We start from the raw sequence: 12,994 nt of genomic DNA on the forward strand, positions 1-12,994 counted from the left end.
TTGGATTGGGGTCATGATGCATGAAAGAAGATAGATGTTGGATTGAAAATTCTAAATGATGATTTGCATCATCAAAGTGCTACCCTACCAGGAGACTGGATTATGAGTTGTTCCTATATTGCCACATCTTTTGAGGAACAGCCAAGCAATTTCACATCAGTTTGCTCTGTTGACAGATGATGATGCATGTCTTAGAAAAAAGAAAGGTGAATTTTTGCATTCTCATACAGAAAACAACCTAGTAGTCAACAGTTACAATTAATACCTTTTTAATGGAACTTGGCGGCTGTTGTCACATTTTCTTGATGTTATTATTAATTTGAAGACTACAAGCTTGCATATAGACGAGCAGAATAACCACTTGAAAGTAACTTTGTTGTATTCAAATCTCATCACTTGACCTAAGCCTAAGTGGTATGTTCTACTATAATTGCGAACTACCATGCTATGGCTTTGCATATATAATGAAGCAACTGTGGTTGGAATCACTCCACAGAAATATTAATTTCTTCTTGCTAGATATATAATGAGAATGCAACTTCAATCAAATTTAACATCTTGCCCCCTGTGTGTAAACCTTCTCATCCACCTCTCCAACAATCCTTTTCCAGAACCAGTGCTCCCTCCATACTTTTTCCATTTGCTCAATTGGCACATTTTTAGTCTCTGGCAAGAAAAAGTATACAAATGCAGTCATCAACACCACCCATCCTCCGAAAAAGAAGAAAATCCCTGACTTGAAGTGGCAGAGCATAGCTAGAAAAGTTTGTGCAATGATGAAAGTGAAGAGAAAGCCCACTGCTACTGTAATACTTTGCCCTGCTGATCTAATCTCCAAAGGAAAAATCTCACTAGGAACTAACCATCCCAACGGACCCCATGACCATGCAAAACCAGCAACATATACACAAATTAAAGCTAAAACTAAGTAAGCGTATCCTTTGCTTAATCCACCATGATCCCCTAGCAAAGCTGCCATAATTCCTCCAATAATTATTTGTGTCACAAGCATTTGGATTCCCCCAATCATAAGCAAGGCCCTTCGGCCAACCTTATCCACTGCAAGCATTGATACGAATGTAGCAGTAGTACCAACAAGGCCAGTCACAACTGCAGACATGAGTGAAGCACTTTCACCTTGCCCAATTGTCCTGAACAGGATTGGAGCATAGAATGTAATGACATTTATGCCTGTCACTTGCTGGAAAAATGGTAAAGCTATTGCCATTACAAATTGAGGCCTGTATTTTCTTTGTATAATTTTCTGAAATGGGTGGTTGGTTGTTTTTGAAATTGAGCTTGCTTTGATGAGATCATCAAGTTCTGCTTGGACATCAGCGGTGCCTCGTATGCGTTGCAGCACACTTTTCGCCTTTTGGTGGTTATTGCTGTTCTGGATTAAGCTGTTGGGTGTTTCAGGGAGAAGAAGAGCTCCTATTGTCAGGAATGAGGCCGGGAGTGCTGCCAACGCCAGGGAGATACGCCAACCCCATCCACCTTCAATCTTTTCAGTGCCAAAATTTATAATGTTAGCTGAAAGCACTCCGATGCCAACACCGCATTGGAAGCCAATGTTCATTGCTCCTCTGTGTCTGGGAAGTGCCATTTCGGAGATGTATAATGGGACTGACTGCAAAGAAAATGCATATTAGAGCATAAACAATTAGATCCCAGAAATTAGCATATGATCTTGCGCAAGAAAGAAGGAAACTTGAATATATCATGCGTACTTGGTTTGCAAATCCAACCCCAACCCCAAGCAAGACACGACCAAATATCAACATGTACACGTTAAAAGCAGCACCACCAAGGGCTGAACCAGCAAGGAATGCAGCTCCTCCTATAAGAATCGATGGCTTGCGTCCAAAGGCTCTGGTCACAGGTGATGCGAAGAAAGACGAAATAAGGCCGGCTATGTAGAGTGAAGATGTAAATGAAGTCAACAGTTGGCTATCAAATTTGCAGTAATTGCTAATCTTGGTGTCTTCTTTCATCTTTGTGTTAACCTTTGGAAAGAACTTCTTGAGAAAAGGCTCCATAGATGTCACTCCACCTTTACAATCACATAATTACTTGATGAGATCATTTGAATTTTCTCTAGCTGAAGTATCAATATATTTTCAAACTCTAAAAATTAAGTACTCCTGTTATTTTTGCTATGGCATATTTCAACTACTTGTGAAGTTGTTCCAAACAATCTATTTCAAGAAAAAGAAAAGGTGAGTTTCCATATATATACAAGGAAATAGACCTTAGCCTACGGAGAGTGTTTCAATACCCAGTACATGAACTGGCAAAGCATGATTTGGCAACCTTTTATTTTTAAGACAAAAGGGACAAAGTCAACTGCAAAAACATTATCCAAAAGTTACTACGGAAGGCTGAACTATTTTAAAGTGATTGACAGTTTATAACTGGAAAGATTGATAGTGCAGATGAGGAAAACATATTGCATACGGATTGATTAAAAAGGAAAAAAAAGAAGAAGTAAACGACCTGAAATTCCAAGATCATAACCAAAGATAATTCCTCCTGTGGCAGCCATCATACATGACAGAAGAACAAGAAGGGTCATCCTGCCATTGTACCGCCCACCTTCACTTGTTATTGCTAACCCAGCTGCCATAGCTCAATTCCCCAAAGCTCACTGACGAACAAATGTGAGAGATATAGTCTACTTTGTAAGATTATAGATAATGGAAGGCTTAAACTGAGCAGTCTTCCTTGACTAGTAGGTAGAGTGCAGCCGTATGCCATGGATCATATCGCTTTCTTTGAATTTTGTAGGAGCATGACTGTTGAAAGGTTGAACTTGTAGTTTAAATCATTTAACAGAATATGGACTTTACGTATGACCAGCAATTTATGATGTGATGGCCCTTTTCTTTGCAGATATACAAGAATTTTCTTTCCAACGTAAGCCAAAAATTTAACCAGCAACAAGCACTTCTAAGCAGTACATTTAAGCTATTAGTGTTATGTAAAAAAGCTTTTAGTGAGAGATTCATGGATTTAATTCCCTCTCTATCAGCCATTGAGTTAGGCTAGAATGCAAACAAGTTTTCTTGCATACAAAACAAATTCGTGATCCATTAAGGATTAAGTAAGTAGAGGGAACGTAAGATCCAGTTGTTAAAACCTTGTTTTTAAGACCAAGACTGGATACAGAGTTCTCTTGTAATTAACAATTGAGCACATTAACAGTTTATCATTTTCAAAAGAAAAATTAAACCCTAAGAACCAGTAAGTTAATCATTGTTCTGCATGAATTCGAACCCAGAATTAGTATTCATGATGAAAAGGTTTAAGAAATCTTTTATGTTGACTTTCGGAAATGCATTAATCTGCATATATACAAACGGAATCAACAGCTAAATAAAACGTTCATGCATATAATTAATCTAAGATCATGATGTGTTTCAAGGTACAATGCTTACCACAGAAACCTCAATTAAACAAAATGCTGAGGGCCTTTCACATCGTAACTGCAATTGCAGTTTTATCATCTTTAACCCTTGCAAACTCAGCATCATCCAATCCTTTCTAAGTCCTGCAACTTCTCCAGGCACTTTTGATCCAATGTCCTTGTTTAGTTTACAACTTCACTGCTGAAGACATCTGATCAAGGGAGTTCTGTGTCTTTTGCATAGCTTTGAACTTGGCTGCTGAAGACACTTTACTAGGAGAGTAAAAGAATACATAGTTTTTACATGTTGCAATTCACAACAAATCCTCATTCAATATTATGTACGGAGGGAAACAACCAGAACTGGGAATCAGAAATATGTGTCCAGGTACATAAAATTACTTGCTCCACTCGCAATACAAATAAGAAAAGAAAAACAAACAACATTGATGGTTCATATTATCAAGCATCACCCCCAGCAATAGTTTTTAGATATATATATTTTTTGCAAATTAATAGTTTTTAGATATATAAATAAGGAAATCTAGAAATTAATATCCATACTTACATCTGATCTTTTGGCCAACAGAATTTGACTTCCAAACCAATTGAATTCTCACCATATTCTATAGAAACAGAGGCCTGGCAAAGAATTATTAGCAGAGCAAGAAATTAATGGTCCTTAACCTAACAAGAAGAAAATACAGAACAATTCCTTCATACATTTTAAGACAAGAATGCAAAGAGAAATAGCAAAGCTAAAGGACACAGGTTTGAAGGCAATCAAAACGATGATGTTGAATATGTATAAAGGGTGGAACTAAATAAAATGCTCATAATAATTCATAAATAACATCAATACGATTCCTTTAATTAAACAATCTAGAAAAACATAATCAACAATCAAGAACATCAACTAAACAGCTAAATGGCAAAGTGCATTGCCGTCATTTCTGGTTGAAGATTTTGTTCCATCCTTCTCAGAAATACATTTTCCTGAGCTACCATTTTCTTCAGTTCCAGCTTCTTTGAAGACAACCAATCACCATTTTTACTGCTGGCATTTAACGTCCGTAATGACAGCTTTAGCGATCTTGCCTTTGAGGCAGTTGCAGTGCCATTTTCTTTCCCAGTTTCAACTACTTCTGCCTGAGTTGTATCCTCCTTTGAAATCAGAGCAGTCATCTTTTCCCCACAAGCATTTATTTTGTTTTGCTTCTGAATCACTTGTTCCTTCAGATGCCTTTCTGAAGGCATCATCAACTACAGGAATGATCTCCTTAATCATGCTGTCCTCCCTCTGGGGCTGAGCATCAGCGACACTCCCTCTAGGTATTGAGGAAGTCAGTCAGTTCATCCTCCTTTGCTTTACGTGAGGAAGGTCAAAATATTGTCTCTTTATGATTTTGCAAGTATACAGCCCCATCATTGGACAGGTCCTCATGCAATGAACCAGGGGCATCCCTGCTGTCCTTCTTATGGTCTGACATGGTCTCAACTTCCTTCTCATAAACATACAAATTTTCAGAAGGTTCTGTAGATTCCAAAGACAGTCCAATACCTATCTCTTTCTTATTTTGAAAGGGCACAGCCGCATAAATGGGAAGGTCCTCATGTGATGCACCAGGGCAATCCTTGCTGTCCTTGTTATGGTCTGGCAGCGTCTCAACTTCCTTCTGACAAATATACAAAATTTCAGAAGGTTTTGTAGATTCCAAATTAGAAGGTTAAATACCTGTCTCTTTTTTATTCTGCAAGGATGCAGTCCCATCAATGGACAGGTGCTCAAGTGACAAACCAGGGAGATCCTTGCTCTTATCATGGTCTGGCACATTCTCAAATTCCTTCTCATTAATATACAAATTTTTCAAAGGTTCTGTAGATAGCAAATTAGGTTTGTCAATCTGTTCTTAGTATCTAACTTACATTCAAAATTGACCACCTTCTCAGTTCCCAAATCATCTGGTTCAACAACAATTGTATCAACATTTTTGGGCTTATCAGCTCTTTCTTCCTTAAGGGCAGTTTAAATCTGCCAATGAGTCATCATTCCTGATCTGAATAACAACACAACTAATAACCAACTTCGGACATTTATCATTTGCAAGATTAACTTGTTTAGTGGAACCTGCTTCTTTAGGAATTCCTTTATCCTCCTGGCAAAGAATATAATCATTTATAAGTCTTAAACTCTAAGAAAATAATCCCTGCAAAACAGAAGTAGATAGATAGGTAATAGAGACCTAAATAGACAGATAGTTAACAATAACAAAATGTGCTGGGCTGCCCTTATTCAAAGATGACCCTCTAGGCTTGTCATTAGCCTACAGCGATTTAATGAAGGTATAAAATAAAGAGACCAAATCTGCTCAAAAGCCATTGCAAAGTATCAGCAAATGTGTCCCCACCAGCCAACATATGATGTTTTGAGTGAACAACATGCACAAGGGAATAAAACAAAGCTTTGAAACTTGGAAAATTAAGTAGTGCAAAATTATTTGTCACCCCTGAAGAGCACACATGCTTACAGAACCGCTGCACTAAGTGATTAGAGTCCTCAAAAAGAAAAGAGATGCATTAGATACCACTGAGATGCTTACTTTATGGTCATTAGTAGTGGCATCATTCTGCTCAACAGCTCCAGATGCCTCTTGGCATGTAGGAGCAATCATATTACTATAACAAGTAAGATTGGGAAGAGTAACTCCATAGAGATGTTTTCACTTTCTTTCAGGACATGGATCATAATCATCTCCATGCATGAAAAGACATTCTCCGGGTGATAATCCCTGAAAAACAAACAACAAAACACCAGAACATATGATTTTGCTTTTTTAATAAATACAACAACAACCAAGCCTTTCTTGCTATGTTGGATTGACTATAAGTTTCTATTATGTTCTCTAGGGAATTTTGGGATGGGTATTACAAATAAAGGTTAACAAGAGAACGCAATTCTCAGAAGATGTTAGTACCTCACTGCTTTATAGAAATTGTGGAACATTTCAATGATGACTGCATCACAATCAAGATCCAGCATCACTGAACATAACCTGACCCTGGCAAGAATTTCAAGACTCGAGGTCCTCTTAATGTATGAGCGGCTGGACTTGTCAAACAAATATTTCAATGATGATACAATCAGTTTCAATACCTCCTAAACACACATTAATATGAACACACACATCATGTAAAGAGAACATGGATTACAAATGGCCGACTGAAATTTGGCAAAGCATCGAAAACGAATTCATGGAATTAAGGCACCTTCATTTGATTATCGTCACAAGGAGCACCTGTTGCAGTTATTCGGGTTAATTCGGTGATGCGAAAAGAACCTGCTACTTTGACATCCTCATTTGAATTCCTGAAAAGGGGGTTTGCAGCCAATGCCTTCATTAATACGGAAAGGGCATTTTGCATTGATTTGCTCGGCAATTGCTCCACCGTCGAAAGACAATTCTCAACTTGCTTATTTGTGCAGGGAAACCTTTAAATATAAAAAAATTTAAACAGTGATCAAAGAAAGGGAAAAGAAAAAAAGGCAACTTTTTGAATACGAAATGAAATATAAAAGCTCATTTCAAGCAGAGAAAAGATAATATTGAAGAAGATGGAATTAAGGGCTTACAGTGGAGCAGAGGGAGGAGGTGATCGGCAGATAAAGAAGGAGGGTGCATGAGTTTGTTTCCCGTTTATACTAAATGTAATTCCAATTGTGGATTATCACTATCAGAGGCGGCTGCCATGGCTGGCTATTCTTCCTCTGCAAAATTGTCTCTAAAATGTCCCTCAAGTTTTTGCACTATTTAAACCCTAAAAACCCCGCGCCAAAAACCATGGCTCAGATTTCGAGAGAGGGGGGAGAGAGAGTGTGTCGGAGAGGAATTGACCGCTACAATTGGCTATGGACCGGGGCAATTACATGCACAGTGACTTTTCTAATAAACATTAAAGTTGTGGGATCCTAAATTATAGAACTGAGAAATTGAGATTCTTGCTTCTAAGATTTGAATTACAAATTTAAAAGTTGTCTAAAGAACTATAGTTTGCTAGTCAAACTTGTTTTCTATGTTCTTCTTGCGAGACAATTAGATCGAAAACTCGTTAAATTCAATGATGAATCTTAATCTCATCATCCTCTTCCCCCAAAATTCTTTTCCAAAACCAATGCTCCTTCCACACTTTTTCCATCTGTTCAATTGGCACATTCTTAGTCTCTGGCAACAAAAAGTACACAAATGCAGTCATCACCACCACCCATCCGCCAAAAAAGAAGAAAATCCCTGCCTTGAAGTGGCAAAGCATGCTTAGGAAAGTTTGTGCAACAACGAAAGTGAACACAAAGCTTACTGCCACCGTAATACTTTGCCCGGCTGATCGAATCTCTAGCTGATAGATTTCACTTGGAACCAACCATCCCAATGGACCCCAAGACCATCCAAACCCAGCAACATATATACATATCAAGAATATAACTAAATAAGCATACCCTTTGCTCACAGTGCCATGATCCCCTAGCTGAGCTGCCATGATTCCCCCAACAAGCATCTGTGACACAAACATTTGGATTCCACCAACCATGAACAAAGCTCTTCGCCCGAATTTATCTACTATAAGCATTGATATGAATGTAGAACCTGCTCCCACAACCCCGGTTACCACAGAGGACAAGAGGGAAGCGCTTTCACCTATTCCGATTGTCCTGAATAGAATTGGAGCATAAAATGCAATGACATTGATGCCTGTCACTTGTTGGAAAAAGGGTATGGCTATTGCCATTACTAGTTGAGGCCTATACTTTCTTTGTATGATTTTCTTGATTGGATGGTTGATGCTTTTAGCGACTAAGCTTGCTTTGATGAGATCATCGAGTTCTGCTTGGACATCGCTGGTGCCTCGTATTCGCTGCAGCAAAGTTTTAGCCTTGTCATGATCACTGCTATTCTGGATTAGACTGTTGGGTGTTTCCGGAAGGAAAATTGCGCCTAGTGTTAGGATTGAGGCTGGAACTGCTGCCATAGCTAAGGAAATACGCCAGCCCCAACCACCTTCGATCTTTTCGGTGCCAAAATTAATAAGGTTGGCAACCAGTGCTCCTATGCCAATACTGAACTGGAAGCCATTGTTGATTGCTCCCCTGTACCTAGGTGGTGCCATTTCGGAGAGATACAGAGGGACTGACTGCAGGGCAAATAAAGAAAATTGGAGAATAATGTATCGTTCAACAATTAAAGATCATGCAGAAAAAAGGCTTCAACATTCCAGTGGAATTTGCTTAAGCATGTACCTGGTTTGCAAATCCAACCCCGATCCCAAGCAAGATACGACCAAATATGAGCATGTAAACGTTGAGAGCTGCACCACCAAGGGCTGAACCAGCAAGGAATGCAGCACCTCCTGCCAGGATTGATGGCTTGCGACCAAAAGCTTTTGTAACTGATGAGGCTAAGAAAGTAGCGAAAAGTCCAGCTACGTATAGTGAAGAGGTAAATGAGGTTAACAGTTGGCTATCAAATTTGCAATAGTTGCTGATTTTGGTGTCTTCCTTCATCTTTCTATATACGTCCGGGAAGAACTTCTTGAGAAAGGGCTCCATAGATGTCACTCCACCTTCACATAGTCAATGAGATCATTAGGAGTAATTTTTTTCCCTTTTTTTGGAAAAAAAAAGTAAGAAAAAAGAAAAAAAATAGAAAACCAAATACAAATAGCAAAAAGTAAAAAACAAAAGTATTAACCAAATAGAGCCTAGAACTTTTGTTAAGAATTACTAACAAGAAGACATCAAGGTTCTATGGCAATTGGCATGTAGTTGACTCCTTGTTTTGGACAAATTGAGCCAATATATTGTTATAATCAGCTCGCTTCTCTTGTTTTTTGGCAGTATAAAACTTGTCAAGTTGATATAATAGGATTTAGTTACATACTTTTGCATGAATAATTGATTGTCTGCTATATAAGTTGACTCCTATTGACTTCAATCAAGAATTGAAGGGCTGCAGATATCTTGGAAATCAATTATCCCAAAAAGAATGCTTATGACCTAGAACTTTTTACAGCAACCCTTTTCTCTTCTGGTTATTTTCCATTTTTTTTTTTGAACAATTTTGGATTGGACCACCTTTTTTAGTCCTGCCTGAATTTAGATGCTTTTAAAAGAAGCCCATACAAGCTGCTGATTGTTGTCAATAAAAGACTACAGCCATTTTATAACCATGTGATGACAGAGATATATGCATATGCAATGATGAGGCTTGATAATCTTGTGGAACGGATTAAGCAGACATGGTGGCATAATTAGGCACATTGCAAGTTTGTCAACTGCTAAAATCCATTGGACTTATGACAAGAGAAGGTGGAATGGCATAGACTAACATGGTTTCAGCATCATTACACCAGACATACTTTTAACAGTGTCCCTACCTAGTCCTTACTTTGGCTGGCCTGGCCAGATTGCAAAGTTGTGGTGTTGCTATTACAATCACATCCTGTGCACATTGCATTATTAGTGATGAGGAAACTGGTGATCATTTTTCTTTTCTTGCCCATAATCCAAAGAAGTTCAGGAAATAACTAATCAAGAATCTCAATTGCAGAAGACAGGTTGTGATTGGGATTCTAAGGTCCAGAGGGCTCAGAGTTTCCAAGACTAAGGAAAAGTCATTTGCAGTTCTAAGTCTGAAGCTAACTTGCTTAGCTTACATCTAAGCAATATGGAGGGAAAGGATGTAGGAAGTTTGACAAAGCCTCTCAGCCTTTAGTTCTACAGTGAAATACTTGGTTGACACTGTTAATCTCAAGCTTAGTTCCTGCAAAATGCACTAACGTAGGTAACCACCTAGTCAATAAGCTGCTTTGCCGAGGATGGTCTGACAGAGAGGTTTATTGTTGGGATAAATATATATCGCAACTAAGCAGCCAAGAGACTGTCGCTAGAGAGCTTTCACACTGAGTTTACTTTTCATGCTGGTTAGTGATCATATCTCATAAACCATAATTAATTGGAAAAGGGTAGCATGAAAAGATTTTCAGCTTAAAACTAGATTAACAATTTTGCTGGTTAAGGCAAAGAAGAAAGATAACAGCATACAAATAATTTGGTTGAGAGTTGAGACAAACCTGAAATTCCAATATCATAGCCAAAGATGACTCCTCCCATGGCGGCCATCATACATGACAGCACAACGAACAAGGTCATCCTACCATTGTATTGCCCACCTTCATCTGTAATTGCTAAAGCAACTGCCATGGCTTCACCCACAGCTGTGCTTGGGAGAGAAGAGTATGTTTCAAAGCTGTAGACAATGGAATGATATGATTAGAGCGGTATTAATTGACTTGAAGATCTCATTGACTCATTGGTATCAAGGAGAAGACAAGAGTTTCATCACTTGTTATTTGTATTTTGCTGGAGCATGTGAGGTTTGAACTTTGAACTGGATCCTAGAAACTTTGGAGCCATGTGGACTTCACTGTCAGTACATGATAAATTATAAATTACGGAATCAGGCATAAAAAAACTTATACATCTTGCTTGCTCTATCGAAAAGGCAAAGAGAAACCTCCAGGAAGAATCCCTCAATTATTGGATGGCACTCGTTCATTTTGTTACTCCTTTGCAAAAGCTTTGGTTAGCAGAATTTTGACTCTCTGGGTGTTGACCAGCAACAGTTGTACCTCCGACCTGTTTAATCGATAATGTTTTGTCTGTCCGTCCTGAAGCTCTGACTTCCAGCTTTACCGCACAATCACCCCGCCTTGCATGCAAAGCAAATACGGACCAAAATTATTCTGTAAATATTATGTCCCAAATGAAATTGGAAACATTTCTCATTTCCTACTTGACACCTTTGTAATGATCATGCCAAAGCTCCTTTCCTTTTTCTTCCGGATTTATTACCTTTAAAGTCTAGGAATATCAAGCTAAATAAAGAAAAATATTTCTTTAATATTAATATAAACATAATTTTTTGTACTTAAGTGCGTATTAATATAAACACAATCATATAAAAAAATTTGTAATTGATTCATCATCATTTGATAATTAAATTTATGTCATGTAATTAAGTAATTATTTATATTTGACAATATTAAATAATATTCTTTTTTTTGGATAATTACTATTTTCATAAAATAAATAATCTAATTAAACTAGGTTTAAAATTTCAACAAGGCTTATAATGAATGGACTAAACAAAACCCTCCCTCAAGGCATTGCAATAACTGGGTCATATGTAAGCCCAATGCATATTTGGGCATAGCCTCTGTTATCCGCTAGCAGGAATATGCTGCTAACCTTAATAGTAGGAATATCAACGTCTAATTTAAGGAAACCAACCCATTTAACTTGCAAGCTTATATACGGTTCAAAACTTAAATTCAATTTCTTGCAATATTAAAATAGAGTTTAAATAAATTTATAAATTATGTATTTATATTTTTAATTCAAAAATTATATATAATAAGTGATAAAAAGTCAATGTTTATATACCCAAGACGTAGCTCATCTATTATTGACACCTAACAACTTGACTCAGTAATAATTAAACTAGATTTATGTAAGAGTGAATAATTTTCAGTTAAAACTGAAATATCAAATAAATTTGATAAAAATAGTTAAGTTAATTTGATAATAAATATGATTAAATTCATTAATTCAATTGATTTTTTATTATTTTTAAAAAAATTCGTTTAACCAAATTAATTCATTTTTATATATAAGCCATTTATAAGTTACAGCACATATAATAATTAATCATATTATAACTTATATGGTTTATATAATAGTAACATATATAAATATACATTGTTATATTATATATACTAATATTATTAAAAAATTCAATTAATTTGATTATTAATCAAATTAATCGATCTAATTCAATTAATCAGTTAAAGTTTCATTTTCAATCGATTTGTTTAAAATTTCATTTTCGGTCGGTTCGGTTAATTTTTACAATACATTTAGTTAATTTGGTTAAAAATTTCTTAATCGAATTAACCACTACCATCTTTAATTTAAAAAATTGAATTTAAGAGAATGATAGATTCGGTGGGTGGGAGTTCATTCTCATCCAGATATTTTCAATTATTGCTGTTAAAGGAGAATTTAAACAAATAAATCCAAACTATACCATCAATATTTCATTGATCACATTTTCGAGATAAGGTCGATAATTCAATTTGAAAGAGAGCAAAACGCCCAGAAAACAACCTGCATGCATCAAGTTTTGGCCAGGAAGGAGCACTAATATATTCAATCATGGCCGTCATGTTGAAAAGATTGGCGGCAATCTCAAGGTGATATAACGACCAACAACCGCCATCAACGGCAAAATCCATGGAAGAAAACGTGTTTTTCTCATCAGCTCGGCCCCAGCTGTACCGACAAGATTCTTTCATGGTAGATAGATAGATGCAGTTTAGTCAAGAAGGAACTGCTATCAATTCCGATTCCAATATTGCTTCGTCAGAAAATGGTTTTTTCTATGCAAAATATGATCACTTTGTATCTTAAATAACGAGGAGAGACAAAGCCATAAGCAACATGAAAACAAAGGGGAAAGAGAAGCCATAAGATAATTT

At 36.9% G+C, this 12,994-nt stretch overlaps 2 protein-coding genes and 1 pseudogene across 7 annotated transcripts; all 3 read right to left on the minus strand.

The window, feature by feature from the left end:
• Positions 1-354: 354 nt before the first annotated feature.
• LOC18605313 (hexose carrier protein HEX6-like) lies at positions 355-2,712 on the minus strand. The gene is made up of 3 exons (XM_018117686.2): positions 2,497-2,712; positions 1,731-2,053; positions 355-1,630 (listed from the first exon to the last, which is right to left on the minus strand). Exons 1-3 carry the CDS (start codon positions 2,624-2,626, stop codon positions 551-553), a joined length of 1,533 nt encoding a protein of 510 aa, XP_017973175.1. The 5' UTR covers positions 2,627-2,712; the 3' UTR covers positions 355-550.
• Positions 2,713-3,988: 1,276 nt separating this feature from the next.
• On the minus strand, positions 3,989-6,805 carry LOC148763784 (uncharacterized; annotated as a pseudogene). The gene is made up of 6 exons (XR_016025309.1): positions 6,674-6,805; positions 6,382-6,563; positions 6,007-6,082; positions 5,488-5,562; positions 5,333-5,420; positions 3,989-5,132 (listed from the first exon to the last, which is right to left on the minus strand). The product of XR_016025309.1 is annotated as an uncharacterized LOC148763784 (transcript).
• LOC18605316 (hexose carrier protein HEX6) lies at positions 5,395-11,210 on the minus strand. Of its 5 annotated transcripts, none has more exons than XM_018117684.2 (8): positions 10,972-11,210; positions 10,801-10,881; positions 10,529-10,704; positions 8,697-9,019; positions 7,038-8,590; positions 6,382-6,896; positions 6,007-6,195; positions 5,395-5,562 (listed from the first exon to the last, which is right to left on the minus strand). In XM_018117684.2, the coding sequence occupies exons 2-5, from the start codon at positions 10,869-10,871 to the stop codon at positions 7,520-7,522; spliced, it is 1,641 nt and encodes a 546-aa protein (XP_017973173.2). In that variant the 5' UTR covers positions 10,872-10,881; positions 10,972-11,210; the 3' UTR covers positions 5,395-5,562; positions 6,007-6,195; positions 6,382-6,896; positions 7,038-7,519. The 5 variants fall into 5 exon arrangements, with proteins under 5 accessions (XP_017973173.2, XP_088660396.1, XP_017973172.2 ...); XM_088804270.1 differs by having other exon boundaries at positions 6,382-6,510; positions 6,703-6,896; positions 10,801-11,210; XM_018117683.2 differs by having other exon boundaries at positions 6,382-6,510; positions 6,674-6,896; positions 10,801-11,210.
• Positions 11,211-12,994: the final 1,784 nt, after the last annotated feature.

Source organism: Theobroma cacao, chromosome 3, assembly GCF_053813885.1.
Source record: "Theobroma cacao isolate CCN51 chromosome 3, ASM5381388v1, whole genome shotgun sequence".
In the NCBI taxonomy this organism is placed as follows: Eukaryota; Viridiplantae; Streptophyta; class Magnoliopsida; order Malvales; family Malvaceae; genus Theobroma; species Theobroma cacao.